The sequence below is a fragment of the Polyergus mexicanus genome, unplaced genomic scaffold (genome assembly GCF_030449975.1).
Source record: "Polyergus mexicanus isolate NDT 795.1 unplaced genomic scaffold, iyPolMexi1.0 SCAF_4, whole genome shotgun sequence".
NCBI classification, from domain to species: domain Eukaryota; kingdom Metazoa; phylum Arthropoda; class Insecta; order Hymenoptera; family Formicidae; genus Polyergus; species Polyergus mexicanus.
In genome coordinates this window covers 5,053,308-5,079,326 of record NW_027223324.1, presented here as the reverse complement: position 1 = coordinate 5,079,326, position 26,019 = coordinate 5,053,308, and the positions used below count along the sequence as shown (strand labels likewise).

Here is a 26,019-nt window from a genome sequence, read left to right as displayed (position 1 = left end):
GAAAATTACGGAGAAATTAAAAATTAACTTTGTACTTTATCAGCTGGTTTATACCAAAAGATAGAAATTTGATTTTTATTAAAAATAATTTTTTATTTGTAATATATATATATATAGAATAGATTATAGTAACTATTATAAGCACGCGCGTTTTTTTTTTTTTTTTTTTTTTAACCGTGGAATCGATTTTATCCTAATGAAAATTTGATTGTTTTACATATATGTAAAAGCTTAATTATAGAAATACAATATTTATAATAACTCTAAAGTGCTTAGGCAAATTAAGTTTCCAAAATGTAAGCCGCGAACGATCTTATAATACCATCCTCGTTTCAGAGTCAATTTCATCCAAATTCTATCTAACAGCTCGATACTCGAGCTTTAATCCTCAAAAAATTGAATTATTAATATTGATTGCTTTCATTTTTGCTTAAGAAAAATAGGCACTAAATTCGTAATAAATAATCTATTATTAATGCGATTTTTTTTTTTTTTTTTTTTTTTTTTTTTTTTTTTTTTTTTTTTTTCCCGATAATGGACAGCGGATCAATCGCGCCAGATTAATAGTCAAATATATAATAGAATGTGTTGTTTTAAAAAGTACGAATTTTGTGGAGGTAGTGCAATAGATTAATGCAATGTTTAATGCTCTAGATCGAAAAATAAAGATCATTATTATTTTTCGTATCTATCGTATTAAAATCTTACTATAATTTATCGGTGTTTATTCTCTAAACTTAAACGGAAATTGCTAGACACGCACTATGTAGCGTTTAAATCTCCGAAGCTGCCTTCCATATTGCCTTGACTCTTTCGCGTGTTTTCACACGCGAATTGAAATTAATCGAGCGAAAATTTCCACGACGCCCCCCCGATAACGGTGCCGAGATGTATCGGCGTTGCGTGTAAGTGAAACACTGACCAGCCACGTTTATGACAGGGGATGAAAAAGGTTCCGCGGGGCAGGACCCGTCATCCCGCTCGAGTGCAAACGGAAATAAGAGAAAGAGGGAGAGAGGAAAAGGCGGTTGAGAGCTTGCGAAATCTCTCCCTCTCCCGCCATATTTTCTCCCCGATCCCCCTTCTCCCTTCGCATCAAACAATCACTTTGGTCTACTCACTTTGGTCTCGCAGGGCAACACTTTCCACGATCCTCGTGCGTGGTCGGACTTCGCGCTCTCTGTCTCTGTTGTTTATATATCTCTGCGTGCGACTATATAGAGTACGGTGACGCGCGCGGAGGGGGTTGAAGAATACGGGGTTTAAAGAGACGGAAAGGGAGAGGGAGAGAAGAAGAGAGATTGAGATAGAGAAGATAGAGAACACGGGAGATAGAAGGAGAAGAGGACGCGGGAACGCGTGGATCTCACCCTCGCGAGAAGGTACCGGGATGTGGGTGTATATTCGGGGTGGGGAAGACGGCGACGGCGACTGGGTGGTGATTTTACGCGCGTTTTGCAAATCCGGTCGCAACAAACGACGACATGTGCACGCGACGACGGTCGGGACGATACTGCGCCCTATTGGACGGCCCTGCGCAAATATAATGGCGCCCCTCTCCTGCGGCGCGTCCACCCCAACCTCGACGTCGGCGTCGACGTCGGCGTCGGTGCCGCGCCACTACCCCGAGATCCGAGAGGGTGTACACGTCCTCCCCCCTTGACGGTGCTGCTGATCGTCTCTTCTTTCTATCCTTTTATCCTTCGTCCTCCACCCGCCCTCGTCTGTCCGCCGCGACGATCACCCTTTAACTCCCCCTGCGTTCTCGTGGACGTCCCGTCTCTCTTTGGCCGCCTCCTCCCCTCCCGCTACTCATCCCCCCTTGCCCGACCATCCTCGTCCTCCTTTCTCTCCCGGTCGTGGTGACCACGCGCGACCCTTCGGGTATCCGAGATGGCTCCCCGACGTTTTCTACAACGCGCGACACGGGTGCAACGGCGCGCTTCCGGTGCACATCGATGGCTACTTCCGTTCACGCTCAAAGGGCTCGGGACGCGACGCGGAAGGCTCGTTTCTCTCGCGAGAGCGCCTTGCCCTTCTCCCTCGCCTCCCTCCTTTCATCCTCATCCCGCCCCTCCTTTCACACCCTTCTTGTGCTCGCCGCGGAGATAATCGCGCGCAGTTGAAGTTACGCTCGCGAGCACACCGCCCGAGACAAACGCGCGCCCCGTTGACCCTTTCTTCCTCCCCGTCGAGGATTGCATTTTTGCCGGATGAAGGGATTTTAATCGCATGATTGGCTTATTAGAGGAGCGCTTAAGAATAACCAACGCGCGCGCGAATTCTTTCGGTTTCGCGCGACTCGTGTTAGGGGAAGGATGTCCTGCAAAATTCCTAGCATATTTTAAGGATGTTCATTCCGGGGACGACGAGGGTATATATTTTAAGGTATCCTCGCCGAGCAACAAGGGTATATTTTAAGGTATTCTCGACACACGAGCGACTGCGAGCTTCTCGCGCAATTCACATCCCAGTTACTTTGTAATATTTTACGCGCATTCACGCGTATTATTTGATTTTCCGCTTATTTATTTTTATACAGAGCGATATGAAAAAGTTTTGTTAATACCGTGGCATATTGAAGTGTATATTGATTTATAATTTTTATTAAATATAGGAGGCCGGCGATTGTGTGTTTTTGCGCTTTAAAATATGCTCTGCTAATTTCGATGAAATAATAATTGCGCATAAGATGGATATGCTCGAAATATTTATAGATCCATCTGTTAATACAGGATATATATATCTTTTAATATAGTCATATATTAATTTAACCAACACTTAAATCTATCTTGTTACGTATTATAAAGAGATTAATGTAATGAAAGATTCCATTTATTCGGAATTTTTACATAGTAAAGTCAATCGAGGCGGGTTCGCAAGACCATTAAAATGTGCGGCCACTTTAAAAGGGCTTACTTTGCAAAAAATCTCGGGGTTTTGCTTATTCTAGCCTCAACATTATTCAACACATCGCGCCAATAGAATGAAAAGAGAAAACGAAAAATATTAATAAAGAATGACGTATAAAAAGGGCATACTAAGGGCATACTGTTGAGCATAATAAAACCGACGTGTAACATTTGGCTCTTTTCAGTACACGTGTCGATCTATTATCGATCGGTTACAATATATCGTTGAAGTTTTAATACAAGATAATTTTAGTCCTTTGAAAGATAGAAATCAATTTATTTAATTATTATAATTATTATCATATTAATATGTATGTTATTACATATACAATAATTAAAGAAAGAGAGCTTCTTTTACGTAGCAAATATAAATTAAAAGAAGACTTTTTTTTTTCTAGTCTAATGTCAGTATATCTTGGCTTTTTTTTTTTTTTTTTTTTCCAATCGTAAAATAGTGCCGCAACGCTTTCAATCAAGCATTTTATAAACTGGTTTGCTTTACAGAAAAAGGATACTATATTATTTATAGCGTTTATAAATTAACATAATATAAATAAATTATAAAATAATATAATATAATAATAGTAATAATAATATAAATGAAATATAATAAATAAAAGATAATATAAATATATTATAAATAATTTAAACGAGATATTACCCTGTTTTGTTTAAGTTGTTCAGTTTGTCGTGCAATTGAGAATGACTCACGTGGAAAATGACTTGAGAAGTCATTATTGGAAGTTACCATAATACACGATCGTTTATAATTTTGAGATATCTTTCAAAGCAGATATCAAAGCGTGTTAGATTTATTTTATCGCGTCGCACGATCCGCGTGTTCAATTTTTCTGGACGAAAGAGACGCTTCTGCTTGTGAAATGACAAGTACCCGGAGCTGCAAATCGATCCGAAGGAATAACGCGGAAGTAATCTGCTTTGAGCACGGCGACGAAAATGTTTATCATACTCCACAGCTGATCGCTACGAGGGCGAATAATAAACCTTATTCGGCCCACCGGGATATCACGAATAAATCTTGAAACTCCATTTCCTCTCTCCTCAGTAACAACACGTCGTACACGGGACGCTATCGCGTCGAGTTTCCATACGGAGTAAGCGTGACCGATCTCTGGAATTTCCCATTTTCGCGCGTCGCGTCGTCGAAGGAACACGTGTAGATCGATACCGCGTCTAGACCGATAAGATTTACGACAGGGTACAGTGCAGGTGGAGTGCGATTGTTTTGAAAAAAAAAAAAAAAGCCGATATTACACATATGTCAAAAATATAAACAAAGCATAAGAATTTAATAAGAACGGCCTAAAAATATCGTTAACAAAGATTTTTAAAAATTTTATCCTTAGTTAGTATATTTTATTTATACACGTATTATTATAATAATTATTGATTATATTTAAAAAAAAAAAATTATGTTTTAGTATATAATAATTCCGGAAAAAAGATCACTTTTTTGAAATTTCGGAAGATAGGAAGAAAAAAGAATGTCTTCTTTGAATCGTAAGCCATTTTAATATCTATTGAAAATATTAATCTAACATTCTTCATCTATTTAGAGATACATCTAAAAATATATATATATAATACATAATATTTTTTTATATAAAATCTTTCGTATTATATATTATATATTCTCTTTCTTTTCGTTGTTCAAAATTTTAACAAATTTATTTATATATATATATAACAGATTTTAAATAAATTTTTGTGAAATTTTGTGACTTTTTTACGTAATATTTTTGCTATTTTATAAATTGAATAAAGTGGCGTTTAAATAAAATATTTTGTATTTAATAAGAGCTTTTTTTCTTATTGCACTGTTAAACTTTTTCCAAAAATAGAAATTATAAATACGTCATTGATCCAAATAAATGAATTATTTTATCGGGACTTTTAATAAGTTCTCATGCACGTTAAACAATCATCGTGTTGGCAGCGATCAAAAGTTCTTTATCGATGTACCCTCGAGAGAAAGGGAAATTGTGTACATTCGCAGTTATTCTGTCCACGATAGAGGGTTGTTGCGGCATCTGTCGCACGATTGTACGTATCGCGCGAAACTTTCGCCTTTGCAATCTCTCGATCCGTTGTTCGTATTTCAATATAGTTGACTGTACGAACCTTGACCCAAAAACGCTTTTCGCGTGTCATCGCGATTGTTTCGGTCCGTCACTGTAGTTTTGGACATTTATTATTTTTCGCACGCATGTACCCATACACATATAAATAGGATCGAGTACCTCTTACGTATCAAAATTGGAAAATTGGAACTTTCACGAGAAGCCTTCTCTTTTTTACATAGAGACCGAAAAAAATGCGCGCCTATTTTGTTCCATAAAATATTTTCAACGTATTAACTAAATGAGATCTTAATCTTTACTGAGGAAAATTATTATGTTTCTGTTTTATTAATACAAATTAAATTGTCAAAATGAAATTTAATAGTATATTTATGACATTTATACAATAGAGTCCATTGTGTAATAAATGTAAGTGTATAAAGTAAGTATGTGTGCATGCAGATATAATATTGTTGTGTATTTCATCTAAATTTTTACACAAAATGGCATTTAAATTTTTTTTTTTTTTTTTTTTTTAAAGCGCGCGAACACATACATAGAAGAGAATATTTATGTATTCTGTATTTTTTTACGTACAATATTTCTGACAGTTTTGTGTTGAAGTATATTTTATTATTCATAATAGCCAAAGTGACATTTGATTTCTATCGAAATCAATGTTATCGCCTTAATATTTAATATGCGAGTTCTAGTGTATATTTATGTATGCGTATATACACACGTAAAGAATATGTAACTGTCAAAAATAATTTTCTTCAAATTTGCGACGCGGCGGACTAAGATATCGTGTCGTTAATCGCCATGTGATTCTAATAAACGATATCTGTCAATTAATAATTTTCTGCTCGCGTCGGACGATGCGGGAATTGGCAAATTTCCTTTCGAATATCGAGAGAAATAAATTTTCACCGCGTGAAAATTCCTTCTCGATATACGTGGCACTCGGAAGGTCTCCTTTTTCATTGGTATCATTTGTTGTCGTTTCCCTATCATAATTTCGTCTGGGAATCTCGCCGTTAAAATCGGTTTCGCGCCAAAGACGCTGAATTTTAAAGTCTCTCTCTCTAATCGATAAGCGATAGCAGATTTTTTTTACACCATTATATGAATAAAGTCTCTTCTATTAAAGTAATCTTATAATCGGAATATTGCAGGAGATAAATTAGCTTGCTTTATCATGCCTTTCTCCGATCGAGAAAGGGGGAATGACGTGAAAGCAATATCTATCGGCATAATGCCAATAATAATACGGAGGAGGTCATTTGTAACAATAAAGCACTGTCGATCGTGATTGTTGATCGACGCAGCTCGTAATGTCAGAGTTAAACAATATGCCTTGAACTTATCGATGTTATAAGACACATGATCTATATAATTTCGTAGCGAATCTCTACGTTTTTCGCCTCTATACTCAGAATTGCACGTCGCGTTAATAATTGCGTGATCACCGACGAGAATTGTTCCGCGTTGTGTAATAAGCGTACGTACAATTAAAAAAAAATTTTCTAAAAATTCAGACACATTTCTATCTGAATTTTCAGTTCTGGCTGTCTAAAAGAAAATTCGAATAATCTATCTTGATTATAGGAGACGCATTTGAACAGCCCCGTATATATCTACCCCTTTCAAATATTATTCTTGTAATGGCAAAAACATGCGCTTAAAAAAATACAACCAAGTTTTTTTTATTTTTTTTTATATATATATAAAATTATTACGTTTATTGTTTATTAATAATTTCAATAAAATATTTTTAAAAAATATTTAGCCGCGTGTATGTTTTCCATAGAGCATTTTTTCAATTGCAAATTGAAAGGCTCGTCGAAATGTAAGGTAATGTTTGAAACGTCGCTCGCTGGATTGTTCTTTGAAGATGAGCCGAATAAGGAATTGATATATATCAAAACGGGAGAAAGGGGAGACCAAAGTGACGATAAATAATGCAGCGGCTTTGCTTTCTGCTCTAGTTATTAAGCAAACTATTCATGCATCCTGAATGCTTTGCCAGATACAGCTACAATATGTCTTTCCTTTCGCAGATTATTTCCAGAACGAGAATATAAATTACAGAAAATGTATTTGTTCAAAGCGCTAAAAGGTTTTCTTAAATATTTTCTTTAATACGTTTATACGTGTTCGATCTTTCACAAATTCTCGTTATTAAACTCGTTATATTATTTATAATTTATTCTAACGAGATTTAAAAATAAAATTCAAATAGTAACGTATGTTAATTAAATAAAAGGATATATTTGATGGATCTTTCAAAAATTTCTTATAAAGAAAACCTTTTTTATTCTTTTCAAGAATTTTACACGTATATTATTTTGAGAAAATTTGATGAAATTGATCACGAATATATCGCGAACAATATCTTGATGTAAACGTAGAAAATTACAAACCGTTAAATTAAAAGGTCCATTATGCATAAGAAAGTGAGAAACTTCGTTTCTATTATATTTACTTTTGCGAAAAAGTTGAACGATCCGAAAGTTTTATCGTTTCGCAAGCGGAGGGGAGTCATCGGACGCTATTTAAACAAGACAATCGGTAAGACCTCGTTTCTTGGTGTGCCATTTCAAAATGCAGAAGTTCGTACTCGCGTTCGTATCACGAACAGCTTATAAACTTGATCTTTTCCTCGCCGAGTCGATGAGGGCTGCGAAACATCTCTATATATATATATATATATCTATGCCCCCTGTCAAATATTTTTCTCGATATACTTGTACGCGCGTAAATTAATAAAATTTATAAAAAAGATATAACGTTCATTTTTAATATTATTACATTTGTTTTAAAAAAATGAAGTAAGCTTTTTTATATAAAATTATTATGCAGTTTTTTTTTTTAGCAAATATAATATTACTAAAAAAAAAAGAAAAAGAAATAAACGTTATAAATTTTACTAATTTACGCGAATATAAATTGTCCATTGTTGGGATAAATTAAAAATGAAACAATCAAGTTATTAAATTAATTATAAAAATTATAAATTGTAAATTTGAATTTAAATTAAGATTGAATTTAAAATGATTCAAAATTTTTTAAATATCTGAAGAAATCTTGGAAATTTTTATACCATACTAAGAAATCGCTGTTATTAATTCACGGACATTTACTGAAAGAGCACAATGAGAAGGAACTCGCTACTCTATATGCGAGATAAAACTTAGGCCACATATATATTTATCGCGCTTTCTCGAGGGTAAGATCGCATACGAGAGAGGCAATATACATATTTGCTATCGTTGATTAATATGTGAGTGCCGCGACTACCGCGGATGCACTTTTCGGAGAGTTATCGTAAAATTGCAGTGAAGAAAGTATGTACTCTTCCTGTGCAATGTAAGCGACAGACACTGTCGTCGGCTGGCGGAAATTATTCATAGCTCGGAGCAACGTAATATCTCACGAAGCTCGAAAGAGAGAGAGAGAGAGTTTATCCATTTGTGTGTTTCTTCTTTAATATCGCGGAGTCGCATTTCTCGTGCTTCCATGAAAATGCAAAGGCGCTAATGTTCACCGGAAATCGTGGATCCTACTTATTTTCATGCGCGACCTATATCCATGCCCCGCCAATCTCTTGCCAGTCTTTTTACTCCCATTTATTTCCAACTTTCTTCCTCTCACGGATCTCCTCCGAACAGCCGTAGAATACCGGAAAAAGCTTCGCTTTTATTACTGGAATGAGAATTATGGCGTAATAATACCGCTTCGAAAATATCTGCCGTTACGCTAATGCTTATCAACTGACGATCCATTCTGATAACGCGGTCCATCCGACCGCGTGCTTTTATTTGAAAAACAAAAATAACGTTCAAGTGTTGGAAGCACTTGGAAAAAAATGTGCAGGTCATAGAATGTCCCTCTTGAAATTTAACGTAAAACATTTTTCGAATAACGAGTATTCCTTCGAAGATATCCAAGTGTATCGATTATAAAAAGGGTCATTCTGGATATTCCCTTTCTAAAAAAGGCATGAAACCTCGAACTCGAATATATCGAAGTGTGTTGAAGCCTCTTTTCCGCGATGCTGATTGGCTGTCTCTGCGCTGCGACTTGCTTCATTCGTGTTATTTGCAACTGTCAAATCATGCGAATTTTGACAGTTCGACAATTTGTGAAAGAAAAAGTTAAAGTTAGGAAATAAAAGTTAAAAAAATTGGAAAATGTTTATAAATAAAAGCACGAGGGCAGCGCGCGCCTGTGTTGTTCTAGTAATGATAAAAAAATTTACGGAAACATTAATACAAAATTTTATCAAAGGAATTAGAGTTATGTTTCTTTGCAGCATATTTTTTCTCTCGCTATCTCATTTTTTTTTTTTTTTATTTTAACTACAAATTCATGATTCAGTACACATATTCGACATTCGTAAACTAAATGGATTGATGCATGGAAATAGGATGGGTGGCGCGAATATAGATTGTTCGTCATTGTATTCAATTTGTATTCCCCAATATATTCGCACAACACGTGTTACGCGAAATGGAATATTGCGGACTGGTAAGTCATTCAGGTTTCCAGGAAGCTCTGCGTTTTTATAAGAAGACGTCACGTGTGAAATTGTGAATGCTCCCAACGAATAATGTAAAGAGATTGGAAAGAGAAGAATCACAAATTGTGTGTCATCGGCGAGATGAAACTTGGCAATATGAAATGGCGTCCTTTTGCGGTCGATATTTGACGAGAGAATTGAAATGCCAGATATTTTTCCTAGATTAAGGAATCTCTAAGATACGCAATCTCTCTTTGCGATATCTATCAACAATCGTTCACCCTCGAAGCGTACGATTTTTTGTAAAATCGTGCTATCTCCCAATTGCTAGGATAAAATTACGAGATCTCGGGAGATTTCTGAAATGAAATTGTCCCGACACCAGCAACGTATCCTATGCATTAAAGAAATTATTTACGTTCGGACGATCACGAGAATATATATTTCTCGGAAAATTTAAATCGAGAAAAAAATATATTGTCATAATGATAGGAGATACAAACATCTTAATATCTGCTTGATAATATTTTCCAATGCCTTTCGTCCAATGTTTTATTCGCGCTCTTTTTCATTTTCCAAATGTCTCAATAATAATTGGCAAAACAATTGTCCGAGTTGAAAATTGTATATTTATTTTCTATTTCAATTTTTTCATAGATTCTATAAGATTTCTATAGGCTTATATAGGAATTGAATTTTAATTTTTATCTTAAATAGACAGTAAATAAATATTGTTTCTTACTTAGAGATTAAAAAAAAGAGCAAAATTATAGATTAAATAGTTTTAAAATAAAATTTATTTGACCGGTTTAAAATATCAAAGTAAATATTATTAAGTAAAAATTAAGATTGAATAGTAATATATAATTTATACACACACACACATACACACATATATATATATATATATGTAAATGTCAATTTTTTAAATATGTCATTAGAACCGAAAATTCTCTAAAAAGTTTCATATTTGCGTAATTACATAACTTACGTTATCGATTAAAAATTGAATCGTTTTAAAATGATATATAGAAATAAAATCGAAATTAAATTAATGATAGAAATATTTAATCGTATATCATTTCCTTTATGTGTACGAATACTTACATGGGCACGTATATGTATTTAATTGCCGAGACTTGTCTCTATAATCTAGCGTAGTTATTAATCATTCCCCTTAACTCTACATATCTGTACTCGAGTTGCCAGCATCTTCTCAATTTACTCGCATGACACAAAGCTAAACATTCGGCATCATATAAATTGCCTATCAATGTCCAGTCAATTTCTTTGCTGGGGCATTTTTCCGATTTCGATGAACACTCACTCTCTTTACTCGATCGAATTGAACAAAGATATAAAGCTGTTGAAGAAGAATTGATTATGGAAAATCGATCCGTCTATCGATATTCGAAGGATTGAAAATTTGCCGTTAACCGACTCTGCCATTTTACGAGTCGAAAAGATCTATCGTGATGATATTCGTCATAGGTAGATCTTTTTTTCGTAATGACGTATCGAAATTTCAGAACGTAGGCAAACACGGTTGCGGCAGTTTTCAGCACCGTTCAGTTTACCATGCTAACATGGAGGCTCGGGTGGTTCCGGCGTAGTTTCGAAATGCGGCTACACATTGTGTTTGTAGAGGGTTTGCATCGAGAATTATCTTTGGCTACGGCTACTGTCCGATGGGAGGCGGGTAGGAGGTGACGATAAATCGTTGGAAACGTTTCCAGGAATGTCTCGAATGTCGCCGGTAATGGAAATCGGGAGATGAATCGAGACAGGAGACAATGCAGACGGCTCTGCGTGCCTAGGAACTTTATGACACATCGCAGCGCCGAGCCGAGCCGGGCCGGGAGGCAGGCCCGAATGTCGGCCGGAAACCACGTGGGCGAGTTATTACATCGACGACTCGAACGTCGGCGTCAAACGTCATCAATTAAGTGCGCCAAGCGTGTCGTCGATACGGATACCGGTGTCGGCTACGATACGATTTTCGGCCGAAAGTGACGTGAATACGCGATCTCGAAATACGCTTCACTCGTTCACGGCTGAACCTGCGATTCGTCTTACGCGCGTTTCCGGTATAACAGGATGAAATTCAACCTGTGATCATGTGATATCGATGAAAGTTTCGCCGAAGAAACTCGCTTTTCATCGATCGCATGCGCTTCTCTGTTTTGTTCAATGATTTTAATATAGAAAGCACGTTCCCCAAAATGTCATTTTGACGTTAAATTATTGTATAATGCAAAATATAAATACACATTGGAAATATTGATGCCCCGTACAAATATTGCTTATATAATATCATAAGTATATTTCTATAACGATATATTGAAAGTTTGCATTTTGTATTTATAAAATTTATTAGAATTGCGTACCATGTATAAGCGCGCGTATGTGCGCTCACTCAATATTGACACATGTGTCGCGTATAAATGCGTCGTTACAATAATTACAGCATATATATCGATAATGCGCAAGTACGTTACAAAAATAATAATATTCCAAACAGAGCGAAAATAATGTCGCAACATTTTGCGTTATTGTGCATTATACGACTAATATAAAAGCCCGCATAAAAATAAATCAGAACTGAGTTGAAACACCATTTTTTTCACGCAATTATTAAAAGCCCATTCAAATAGGAACCTTGGATCGATCAATGCAAAATGAAAATGTTATCTTTTCAAACGATAATTTTAATTGCTTGAATTATGTAATAATAATACAATTAAGGGACAAGAATGTTATAATTATTGTCTTTGATTTTTCTGTTCTCTCATAATGTCTACGATTTAGAAAGAATAATCTTAATTAATTGAGATTAATTAAAAATTAATATTAAATATGAATAAACTATATGTGTGTGTGCGTGTGTGTGTATATATCTTTTTTATTTAAAATTAATTTATGATATATGTGATACATATATGATATATATTGTATAATATTAATTAATCTCGCGATTGATTCGATCTGTTTTCAATAAATCATAAACGATATGTGAATAGAAAGAGAAAAAAAGATTTAACATGCGTCGATAAAATCGATCTCGAAAAGATCTTAAATTTATGTAGCAATTATTGTGCGTGCCTATAGAGTGATAACGTAATGTAATGTTTTTATTAATGTCAACGGTATATTTTCAATCTACTTAACGATGATATTTACATACATATACTTGCGCAAGGCTCGCACGAGGGCTAAAACGCTAATAATACGAGCGATTATACGTCATGGAAGACTGGATAATCTTCCATGACACGATACGAAGGTTGGAGCTGGGGGAAAAAAAAAAAACGAGATGCGTTCTTAACGATTTACCGAAGCATACCGAAGCTATAGGGTGGGAGGAGGGTGAAGAGGTACACCCTCGGCTCACTGATCACTATGGGTAATCAGGTATGTCGTTACACGATGCTTACACGGCACCCGGAGCCGATGTTATTTTGGGCGCAAGTGGAGCTGCGAAAATGCCTTTTTACGAGGCAACCGACCATGTATCTGCCTCGCCATCGCAGCTCGATCGTACTCGCATACACACACACACACACACAACACACACACACACACACACACACTAGCCCGATCACCCCATGGACCGAGAGTGAGACGTAGCACGGGTGAGATGTTTCAGTCGACGAGGCTCAAAGGACAGTTAACACTCTCGCGCCTCGGTGCTCGCATCCTTCCATGCCCTCTCATGTGTGTCCCTCTTCCACTCCCTTCTTCCCTCCATAGGTGTTTTTCGCATTGTTTTTATCCTACTCTCTCGTCGCTTCTCTGTCCATTGAGTTCTCGCGTCGCGCTCATTTTTTCTTTCCGCCTCATTTCCTCGGCGTTCATCCTATATCCCGGTATATCTTACATGCGCGTAACACTCGCGATTCTCGATAAATTATATTATTATTTTATTCTGCCAGAGATTGCGGTTTTCGGCGAAATTTTAATGGCCAAATTGATCTTTATAAATCTTTCGAATGCGTCAGATGCGATGATGTAAATCAATTTGCTTTTCAAAGTAGTTGAATGTAGTATTAAACTTCTCTTATATAAACTTGTGCTCTCGTCAAGATAATAATATAACGTGACAAAGGGAGAGATATCTGAAAAAGGGATTTGTTATTTTTTTCTTTGGACGCACGAAGCATTATATCTCCTTCGAGATGTTGTAATAAATGCATTATTAGTTGCGTGAGTGGGCGAGAAGACGAAACGCGGCGAAGAAAATTAGGGAGTAAAGCGTAGAATTAAGTTAGGATCAAATTGGGAAGTCGGTTAACAAAATTCGGGTAAATTGCGTAATTTTATTTGGAGAGACATTAAATGTGAGAAAAATGGAAAGGTGTTTTTTTTTAGAAAATAAATAGATATTATTACTACTACTACTACTACTATTCTACTTGACTATCTTTTTCATATTCAGTGTCAAGTTTGTGATAAAAGATTTATTTTTATTTTATTCGAACGTGATATAAGTATAATTACGTAACACTTGGGTCGCACAATTATTGTTGAGCCGACACAACGCGATCATATTAAAGTATTTATTAAATTTTTTTTTTCCCAAAAAAAGAAAAGGTTTATGTTTATAATTATAATTAAAATTTCCTTCTGAAATTCCATATAAATAGTTATAAAGAGCCAATAACATAAAATTGGATACGAGTGTTTATTCTTCATAAAAGTGAATGGCATTAATAATTCATTCATCAGAGATTAATAATTCATATTGCCTCAAGTGCTCTGAAATGATTGAAATAATTAATTCTTTTACTAAACGAGTCTTTTGAATCACGATCGAAAGCTCGACACAGCCGAAGCTATTATATGTTTACGATTGTACGAATATAGTATATAATTTTCTATTGAAGAGAGGAAATAATTATTACATAAAAGGGAACATATATATTCATTAGCTCTCTTTTATTTCACGAATAATCATGTCTAATTATGATTTCACGTTTCAACAATTTTGAAAAATAATCATGACGATTATTATTATTAAATACCGCGTAATATCTCGTACTTGATAGGAAATTGGACGCGCAGCAGCCGGTATCAGGTCGAACGTACAAACGCGGAATATATTTGAGCATCGGGAATCGAACTTTTTCCCTTGAAAATTGTATATATATTGTATAAAGAGAGAAAGAGAGAGAGAGAGAGAGAGACTCGAACGAACGAGCGTGACACGAACGGAATGTCACGTTCATACGTGACGAGAACGATAGCCGGCTCTCGGATGCTGCTCTCATCTCAGCAAGCTTGGTTCCTCCGGTTTTCTCGTGGGATTAAAAAGTTCGATGCCCGAGAGAACTTGAAGGGTTACAACAACGCAAACCTCCGTTTCTAATTAATTGCAAATTGAAAGAGAGGGTTGAGGAGGTGCGCCGGCAGGGAGGGGGGGAGAGGGGGAGCGGAGATAACCGAACGAATTGTGTGCTCGGTCAAGATGATCGCTTGGAACATTACCTCCGGCCTCGGAACGATCGGTTACGCGGGTTAAAATGGGAAGAGGCGAAGCGCCCCCGACGTTACTTAATTAGCCGTTTGAATTTCCATCGATATCGCTCTCCTCGGTTATCGGAAAGCGCCGCGTCGTTCGGTGGGAGCGAATAAATCGTCTTGCGGAAAGCCGACGATTCAGATGGTTCGCGTGCTATTTAGCCTGAAAGACACGAGGCATCGGCCACCAAGTCGGCTGAATGGGACGATGGAATAAAAAAATGAGGTCGATTTTACTTGGAGCATAATGGAGTAAGTTAAAGTGGAGCTTCAAGGAGTATACGTATGTAAAGAAACTGGGGCCCGGGCGCGCGCGCGCGCGCCTTGCATTGTGTACGCTTAATTTACATTTTATTTCACGGATACGCTTTTCCATTTTCCTCCCCGCGCAACGAACACCCTCTCGCGCGCATTAACGCGAATAATTTTCGCGCGAGATAAATATTGTAGCTATAAGAAACGCGCGAGATGGCAAAGGGCTCGCGAGAGCGTGCGATTATGGAATCTCGTTAAGCAAGAGGAAGGAAAGGAGGAATGTGGAGGGAAAGGGGAGGACAGACGAGAGAGGATATAGAGTGAGAAGGCCATGTGTGTCCGTGACTGACCCGAGAAAATAGGGTGCGAGGTGTAAAGACACCTGAAAACAAGAGAGGAACTTAGATAAGGTCGGCTAAGCACTGATCGAACGCGCCGTCGCGTTCGCCTCTCTTTTATCTAACGGCGTTAATAATTCGCTTAGCAATTTACTGAGCGGAGCAAATAAGAGTTGCGACGTAGTATCCTCGCATGAATTATCAAACGGCTGGCTGCGAGAATAGTCTACGAGGTTTAGCCGAGCCTTTTTTTGTCTTTGCGTGGTTACGAGTCGCATGTAAAAAAAAGCCTCTTCCCTTTGTTTGCCCCTATAAGGGGAAAGAGAGGACTACCTTATTAATTTATTAATATTTTACGGTTATTCGCTTCTCCGTCGTTTGCGTGTGCCCTGAGAGTGTAAGTAGAACATTTTATTACTTTTAATAGATTGTACGCCACATTTCCAGCTCGTCCTGATTAATCGCTCGAAGAGCGTAATTATTTTTATACGGACATTATTATTAAACGCGTAGAGATTGCTGTGTATTAAGCAATGCGAAGAGTGTAGAAATCGTAAGAATTAATATTGGGTGATTGCATAAGTTCGTGCCCGATTTAAATATAAACTTCCATAGATTATATTTTAGAGATAACACTTTTATTAATCAATTATATAGTCTCCATTCTTTTCTACAATGGTTTTCCAACGATCTATAAGCTTGTCGATTCCATTTTTGAAGAAAGAACTTGGTTTTTCTTGAAAAAAGTTTGTAAGGTGGTTTTCGACAGCTTCCTCGGAATTGAGATTCTTGCCATTTAAACTATTCTGCAAAGACCGGAACAGATAAAAATCTGAAGGCGCAATATCTGGAGAATATGGCGGATGCTGCAGAATTTCCCATTGCAACTCCTGCAGTTTTTTGCAGCTTATTCCTTTCAGTCAGGAGATGCGGCACCCGCGTATCAAGCTTGGAAATGTATCCAAGCTTTTTTAAATGACGAAAAGCGGTTGAATTATCGATGTTCAGCCTCTCAGCAATATCCTCAGTTGTAATCCTTGGGTTTCTTTCCACTAAGGCATGCACAATGTCATCATCAATGCCAGAAGGCCGTCCAGAGCGGGGTTGATCCTCCATGTTGAAATCACCATTTCGAAATCTGCCAAACCACTTTTTGACTGTTCGGAGAGCAGGAGCGCGGTCCAAATAAACGCTTTGAATATTTTTTTGTGCAATCCCAACACTCACGCCTTTCCGAAATTCATATAGCATTACATGCCGCAAATACACCTTTTCGTTCTCCATTTTTAATGATTTCTCTTATGCACAAATGGATTTAGCTGAACAATATCTGACGCTAAATTGACATAAGACAACGTCATCTATTCGGTGTAAGCAACAATTACCACACGAAAACAATAGAACTCCGCCATGCAGCAACTTAATGCCATCTATGAAAATCGGGCACAAACTTATGCAATCATCCAATACTTTCAATTTCAATAAATTGCGACTCTTCCGGCTCTTCCTTTGCTTTTTCTCTCCGATGTCACGAGGAGCGCGACAATAATTATCGTATTATCACTGCATTTATGTAGGTCGAGTGAAGACTCTGTCGTGGCTAAGTGCGCTGTCCTTATTAATGCAATGCCATGAGAGAACTGCAACTCTCCTGACCGATTAATCGTGTGCTTCTCTTCACGGTATCTATCGATTAAACCACGTTAATTACTAATGCTCGTATAATGTCAATAAGTCACTTCGGTCGTTGAAATATACAAATTAATAATCAATTAGGCAGCTGACAATTAGATTTATGTTATGAACCTCCCGCGTGTATGCGAGTTATACGTAACGATCGCGATTGAGGGAATACCCGATCATTAAAACATCGTCACATTACACATTTGTAATAAGCGAAGGATTTTACATGGGAAAAATATTTGAAAATGTTTTTCCCCATCCATAAAGCTTAATTAAAGTATATTTTCTTGTAACTTTTCAAATTATAGCGTTAATTATTGAATTAATTAATTGTTGAAAAAAAAATATTACATTGTAGCATTATTTTCTGCGGACATTCCTAAAAATTTTTCAATTACCAAAATAATTTATTATCTTGACAGCCGCACAAAATGCAACTGGAATCTTTAGTTACAACGGCTTGCGCAAAGTGTAGAGTTGTCAGAACACGCAGAAGAAGTCTCTGCTTGTCTGTTGGTTCGCTTTCTCTCGGAAAGAAAACGCGTCCCGCGTTTTGATCCTCTTGTTCTTGTTGATTGATTGGAATCTCGGGGCTTCCTACGAAAACCGATGAAAGGAGGTTTAGAGACGCAGCGCGTCTCGAAAGTAAATACCTCTGTTACTGCGCCTTTCGATACGCAGCGTGTGAACCCTTCGATCTCCCTTCATCGGATCCTTGAATAATCCTTATAATGTTCGATACTCTTACGGTTCAGCGCGCGGATAATGCACCGATAAATCGACTAATGGAAGCCGTTATCTGCCTTTACAATTTCGTCGGAATCGCGCAAATGTATGCGATATGAACGATAAGTTAACGTATGTAAACAATATAAGACAGTCAAAAGAAAAAAGTCAACAGAAAAAGTTAAATTATTTGAAAATTGATAATTATTCATTTAATTGATAACTATTTATAGTAAAATTAGTTTTCAATTTTCAAAATCAGCAATTGAAATAAATTAATTTTTGCAATTAAGTAACTAAAATAAATTTTTCAGCGTGTATCTGTTTATTTGATAAAGTTATTTTTTTCTCCTTGCCTTTGTTAAAAAAGATAAACAATTTCATCTTTATGGATTGTATTGTATATAAATGTATGATGAAGTGGGAAAAAATGCACGGAATCGCATTCTTTCTTTTTATTTCGAAAGGCACAGGAGACTCTTTTTCTTCCATTAGAAAACATTTCTTATGAATTTATAACAAAGAAAAATAACTCGCGATGAAATACGACGCGAAATATTTTTTCATTAAAATATTCACACTTTTCGATATCCTTTATTATGTTTGGCGACAACAAAGCGTGTCATATACAGGAGATTTTAGCATGAAATATAAATAAATCTATAAAATATGAAGAGCACTTTAATGTCAGCGCGGATTGATACCAAGGCCAAATCAGGGGCTGCCAGAAATGAATTTAACACGCCTTATGGGACATTAATTTAGGTCACCATGGGCGCAGAAGGCCAGGAAAAAATGTATGTGTTTCGAGAAGAAGAAAAATTCTTTCTCGCTCTGAGACGCTAATGAAAGATGGAAAAAGAAGAGTTAGATGGTACGGATGAATAAACCACGATGGGACAAAAGTAGAGGAAAAAATCAAGGGGAAAAGATGATACGATATGAACGCGTGTGTAAAAAGAGAAGGAAAGGACAGGCGAAAGCACTGATATCGAAATGGGGGGGGGGGGGGATGATTCGTGACGGGCGTTTTGGGAAGCTTGCGAAAGCCCGGATAAGAGAAGAAAGTCGAGGAACTTTTTTCGTGTCAGCGAACGAACAAAAGTAAAGTGAAAAGTAAATGGAAGAAGTCGAGGGCGAGAATAAGGAAACCCAAGGCATTGGCAGAGCCGTATTTTTCGGTGCCCCAATAAAGTCGTTTAATCAGCGGCGACGATTACTTTACCGGATTTATTGAAAGTCGCGATGCAGTTTATGGTACATTGCATGTAATTCTTACGACTGCTAATTTCGAGTCCGGTACGTGAAAAGGCAAGTACGAGAGGGTAAAAGCGGACGAAGGGGAGGAGAGGAAAACGGGGTACGTGAAATGCAGCGCGAGCGTCGAGTACCTGAACTTTTTAGCTCGATCTGATCGAGGGTTGTTGAGGGTGTAGAAGAAGGAAAGTTTTAACGGAATAACAGAGAGAGGCGAGAGAGAGAGAGAGAGAGAGAGAACCTAAAGAAAACGGGTTGGACAAAGACGGAAAGAAAAGTTGCGATGCGTTTCTAGAGCGCCGATGGATAGATGGATGGATGGATGGATGGATGGAAAACAACGAGATAATTAATTCCTACAATATTTTTCTATGTATAATCTTTTTGCACAGCAAGCTGTCTTTTATACGTACGTTTGTCGCACAAAAATTTCATGGGGACCGACTTATTATCATTTTACCGTAATATATTTGAAATTTACGCATAAAAAAAATAATCGCGAAATATAATCGCAAATAAATTCGCGACTTTAGATATATATTATATTACATTAGAAATTACGTTTCTCCTTTTACAATTGAAATTTTGAAACGCGCAGGTTTTTTTTTTTTTTTTTTTTTTTTTTTTTTTTTATAAAGATGCTTTTTCCATCCTATCCTCCGCGATAAAAAATATCTTGAACATATTTATTTCGCTAGGTCGGAATCGAGCTGCGGCGCAATACGGGAGACATAATTTTATCTTTAAAGCGCATCGCGCGGGTTCATGGTATACCGTCATACCTTTTTTTCGCACGTTCGTGGGAGTCGAAAGGGAGGTAGGGTGTAAACAAGGGAGGCTTGGAGAAGCGCCACTCGTCGCTCGATTTGCCGTATAACGCGATCGAGCGTTACATCGCGGATCGATCCGTAGGATGGAAGCCCCGGAGGGTAAACTCGTCGGGCGTGAAACGCTTCTATGAAGAGGCCTCTTTAGAGGATCCTGGACCGTGCGCTTCCTCCTCTCTGGCAACATTTTATATATATACATAAAATGTTTTTCCCTCTAATGAAAAAAGAGGGAAGAGAAGGAGAGAGGAAAAAGAAGTGTGATCATCTGCCCTCTTTTGCCTCTATTTGTCCATCGTAGCCTTTTATTATCGGTTTCGCTACGAAAAGGGAGTCATCCGGCCGTTCGTTGATCCGATTTGTTGCCGCGTCCTGGGTAGCGCGTGGCGCATTATTTATTTATTATTAGATAGAGCAACCCCCTTGCTCCGCGTGCGCATACCACCGTATGCGTCCATCGAGACCGCAACAACAACAACAACAAGGACGACGACAAAGAGGAGCAACTCGGCCGCGATAAATCGAATGAAGAAAAAAAAAAAAAAAAAAGAATAGCCCGGTCACGCTTTCGTTGTTACCGAGAAGATACATATTAAATTAGCATTAATCCTTACGATATGCGAGTCACGCGCCTGCCAACTCCTCCTCTCTGGCTTCTTAATGAGTCGTCCGAACTTTTTGTTTCCTTATATTCTCGCCCCCAAGCGCGAAACTTTAGGGTTTTTTTACGGTTTGTTGGAAGTTAGATATATAACAAATATTATAAAATGTGTATATATATATATATATATATTTTTTTTTTTCGCGAAAAGATCTGGAAAACATATAGAGTTTCAAGATTTTAGAAGGAAGCCCTATTTTTAACTTCCTTTAAGTACTTACTAACTTTAAATACTTATTTAACTTCCCCTCGCGTTTCGCCGAGAGCGAGACAGATACGGGAATGAAAAAGCGAGCGATCTTTTTTATGAAATCGATTATTTCGCCATCGAACAAGACTCGAGATTGGCTCGCGCGAGAAATGGTGGGAATAACTCGCTGTCTTATAATGCGGGCAAAAATCGATCCTATGATCCTACGAACATTGTAAATCTCTCATCTATCGTTACCAATTGGTAGAAATTGAACTCTATTCCCGTGAAGGCATCGTAATTGTCCTCCACTTTCCTCTACGACATCGCAGAACTGCTGAAGTTTTCGATTCGATTCCCCGATGTTCCATTAAAAGTTCCCAAAAGGCTGGTCGATTTTTTTTTTTTTTCCCCCCGAAACTTTGACGCTTTTTTGGTTTTGTTGCATGCTATACTTTGCGGCTAGCAATTTCAATTTCAACTTTTAGTCTAATGCCTTACCGTAATTTGAAATGAATAGAGAACGAGAGGAAGAGAGAAATATAGTCGATCAAAATATCTTTAAAAAATTTCTACTGATAATGCTATCAATCTTAACATTAAAACTTGAACAGTTGAGTTTCAATAAATCCGTAACAGGTAAAGTCCGATATCGTTTTAATTACATGTAATTTATCGCTTTATTCGCATATTAATTTTGTCATTCATTAAATTATTGCTCCTCTAATGAAATCGGTTATGTAAATGATCGTGTATGAACAGATGTAATTGCTTCGATATAGATATCGACTATCGCGCAAACTGACAATTATTTGCTCTTTTATTTTGCTAATTACATTTGCGCTAAATGTAATTAAATTATATCAGATTAAGTTTTATTGCTAATAATAATAAATTTTATTTTTAGCGTACAATTATATTAACAGAAAAATATATAATTTGCTTAATCGAAAATTTTTCTTTATTATATAATCATATATATGTATATAATCATATATATATATTTATATAAAATCAAATATATAAATTATACTTATATATTAAATACATAAAATAGGGATAAAAAATAATGAGTGTCGAAATTTAACATAATTTACATCGTTACATAGTAATAGAAATAATATACAGTGTAAGATGCAACTTTATATGCGATGAAACAAAAAATTTTTTTCAAATTCGAGAAAATGAGCGATTTTATTGTTTGTAATCTTTTCTTTTTTTTTACGTTCAATATTATTCCATAAAATGACGCTTTACCGCGTTACAATTTTTCTTTGTAAGTTTGACCGGAGGGCTGGGCAGTTTTATAAGAAAAAAACGGTACGGTAAAAAATTAAAACAAACGTCGAGGAAGTTTAATTGATTACCCATTAGTAGCGGGATATGTGGCTTTTCTGCATACGTACAAATGCAGCTATAAACGCGTGGCCGAACACTTTTTTCGGTTGCTAGAATAACGCACAGCATCGCTCTATCTTCCTTCTCTCTTTCAGACATAAATGGTCTGTAATATATTCGCGTATTTTACGTACGTTAACTCGCACACTTATCTTTTCTACATTTGCGTTCCGATAAATCTACTCACGAGCAAACTAACTTTACGCTAAATACACTTAATTTTGGCAATTAAATGAAGTTGAAGAAATATTACCATCGTTGAATATTTGAATAATTAAATTAGCGATAAGAATATGAAGGAAAAATTTTGCAAATTTTACTCGCTGCTAATTCTATTAATTTACAGGATGTTTATAGAGTCCATATTTATTTTGTCAATCAGGACATTTGTTCCTACAAATCTGCACAAAATTCACCAAATGCTTCGATAGATATCTCGCTGTTAAATATCTGAGCGAATGAATTTTGAAAAAGGCGACGTGAATTATTTCGAAAGTGAGATTTAAGATATATTTATCTTCCTTCGACGTGCTCTATATACATACGCGAAATGCATGTATGTGTGAGGAGGCTGTTGAAGTTTATACACTTATGCTTGCACGTAAGATAGTGGACACATGAAATTAGTATACATAGATATAGCTTTTTATTTGCCTTTTATACTACTATTAGTATTAATTCGCAAAGATACTTTGATATTCTATACACGAAGGTATCTACTTACGAATCTCACTGAATTTCTCATCATAATTAAAATTATTTCTCGATTTACAGTTGGAATATTTTTGTATTTAAATCTTTGACAAAGAGAAGGCAAATCTACCATATTTATTTTTACGTATTTATTTTTTCTGTTTATTTATTTTTCTATAATATTTAGACTTAATGATCAATATTTTATTACATCAATTAATAAACCACAATTTTCTCTGACAAATTTTTCATATTATTATGATACAATATTAATATAATTTCTATATTTTTCATATTTTTTCAATTTTATATTTAGCTATTTTTTATTACGAATAAAAATTTTGATAGATTTTTCACGTATCTTTTTAAAAAATCTACATAATATTGTAGATATATTTTATACAACGCAATCTTAAAATGAGAAAAGAAATTAATCATTTCTCTTCTCTGTGATAATCTTCGCATCTGAAAGGGGAAAGATTGGATAAATAAAAAAAGAGAGCAGAGTTAAGAATAGCGTTCGTTTTTATTATTCCTTAGGTGAGGAACGCGCATAAACATTGATACAATTGTATGATACGAATACATAGAACTTAATTGCTGCGCTCAATAGAATATCATTCAAGATTCAAAACGCATGAAAATCACGGAATCCTGAAACATTTTAAGCCATTAAAAGAAAAAAAAACGAGCTACAATCTCAGTCGTCGCGATTTATTTATTGCACAAATTAAGAATGTACATAAAAAAAAAATATTCAGACGAAAACACATTTTTTTCTTTGAACAACGAAGTTACGAGTACTTGAATAATTTTGTACCACGATTAACTTTTATACGCGAATGCATGTCTAATATTATTAGAATAATTTCTGTGTGTGGTGTCCGTCGCGTTCTTAAATTGCGGAAAAATGATGCACGAGTTGACTCGTAACGGTTATGACGACTTGACACAATTTTTGATTAATCTTCACGATTCTTAGGACATTATGGCAGGCTTCGCTCGATAAAAAAAAAAATAATAAGCGCGCTTCCGCCCGAACGAGCCGCGTTTTTTCTCCGTCGCGTTTATCGACAAATTGTTATTATTGATTTGAATGCATTGTCTACTAAGAGTGCGCCAAGTGATATTTGATTCCGAAATCAATGCGTGAAATCGATCAACACAATTGTTACGTCGAAACAACTGATTTCGAAATTAGTACGTGAATTCAGTTCGCTAAAACTATGATTTCGAAATCGGTATACGTATAAAGCCGAGTCAATATATGCATTAAACATGTGCACTGAATGTATACTCTAAAATTAAATCTATTGCATCACAGAATGCTTGACTTTCACAAAAGGAACACGTAAACATTAAAATTAATAAACTTTTATTAATTAAGATTTCATTTTTAGGATTATAATTTTTTTTTTTTGCAATTAAACATATTGCGCGTCTATTATAAGAAAGTTGTAAATTAAATCATTAAAGATCACAGATAGTCTATCAACTTTTTTTCTTTTTTTTTTTTTAATATTTTACATTTATTCGAATATAAATATTATTTTTCTTCGTATCGCTTATATAAATCTAATGTCAAAAGTAACAAATCCAAAATGATAAATTTAAAAATTAATATAACGTGATGCCAATTTTACGGTAATAGCTAATCCATTATAAAATAATTCTACGACCGTAGAATTAATTATAATTTTCACGCGACATAATACATATACCATATATAGAGACACATAGTTGATCACAAAAATTTTATTAATCTTAATCTTTAGAGTTTTTTTTTTATTTTTTTTTTTTAGAAAATTCCAACAATATCTATATTTAATTTTGCGCGGAACATAAATTTATATATATGTATATATTTAAAGCAAAATAAAATATATATTAAAAAACTATACTTTTTTACCATTTAACTTCAAATTTCTCAAAACTGTGATGCGTGATTTTTCAAATAAGCGTATCATAAATAAATAAATAAATAAAAAAAAATGATTGTTCTTTCTTGCTTAATCATGTTATGTTCCTCTTTCTGCCAAATTCGATTATTGTCCCGATATAACGATTACTTGAACCGAATTTACGTATCGAGGCAAATACTGTGTCGCGTAGCCTTGTTATTATCTATCACGATCGACAAATTCAACGTTACATGCGGTGACATTTTTCCTCTTCACATACAGGAGTATCATAATATTCTCGTACATGCTATTATTTACAAATCATCGTGCTATCTAGATTGACAACGGGCAATTATCGAGAGGATAAGCAATAACGCATCTCATATTTATTACTGAATTTAGGGCGGACAAAAAAATATCGATCGAGGTCGCTTAAAAATAGACGTCGTACGTAATTAAATACACGCGCACACATCGAGGGATTCTAATATTACGGTATGTTCAAAGACATTTAATTATCACATATTTCGCCACGGATATATATAGATATACAATATATCGACATCGAGCGTTATTCTTTCGCGCCCTTTTTTACTTGCCTAACGTATCTATATTTCGGTACTTATTCGTTACTATCCTGGCCGTTCGAAAATCAAGAGTTCGTCGTTGTCGCCGTATAATTATTCGTATCATATACGTCGTACAGCAGCACCAATCGTTACAAGCAGCACCAGTCGTTAATAAACTTAACAATTGCGAATAAAAGTATCGTTGAAATCCTCCATTATTATATAAATTAACATCGTTAAATTAATGTCAATCTCGAACTTATAAAAAAAAAAATTCAAGTCATCACGTGACATTTAAATAATATAAATAAATTGTCGATCTCTAATATTATGATATCAGTACATATGCTGCGAAATTTATATAAAGCGATTAAAATTAGAATTTTAATTGATTTACCAAGTAACTTGTATTACATAAAATATCGATTGGTGTGAAAATTAATGATCCTCGCCTAAAATAATAATCAAAAATGAAAAATATGGATCTAC

General features: G+C 35.6%; 2 protein-coding genes across 4 annotated transcripts in view; one reads left to right on the top strand and one right to left on the bottom strand.

Moving 5' to 3' along the window:
• Positions 1 to 1,664, bottom strand: part of LOC138932762 (1-phosphatidylinositol 4,5-bisphosphate phosphodiesterase epsilon-1) — a 112,325-nt gene extending 110,661 nt beyond the window's left edge. Inside the window, exon 1 of the mRNA XM_070294896.1 lies at positions 1,122 to 1,664. The gene's annotated coding sequence lies outside the window, so the exon portion shown is untranslated. The remainder of the gene's footprint in view (positions 1 to 1,121) is intronic.
• The window catches only part of LOC138932763 (uncharacterized), a 126,918-nt gene that overhangs the window by 69,521 nt on the left and 31,378 nt on the right, over positions 1 to 26,019 (top strand). The window contains exon 1 of one of the 3 annotated variants that reach the window (XM_070294897.1): positions 2,146 to 2,388. The exons of the other annotated variants lie outside the window; for them this stretch is intronic. Within the exon in view, the coding sequence (XP_070150998.1) occupies positions 2,351 to 2,388 (38 nt within the window). The 5' untranslated portion in view covers positions 2,146 to 2,350. Of the gene's footprint in view, positions 1 to 2,145; positions 2,389 to 26,019 lie in introns of those variants that run through there. 3 annotated transcript variants of the gene reach the window in all.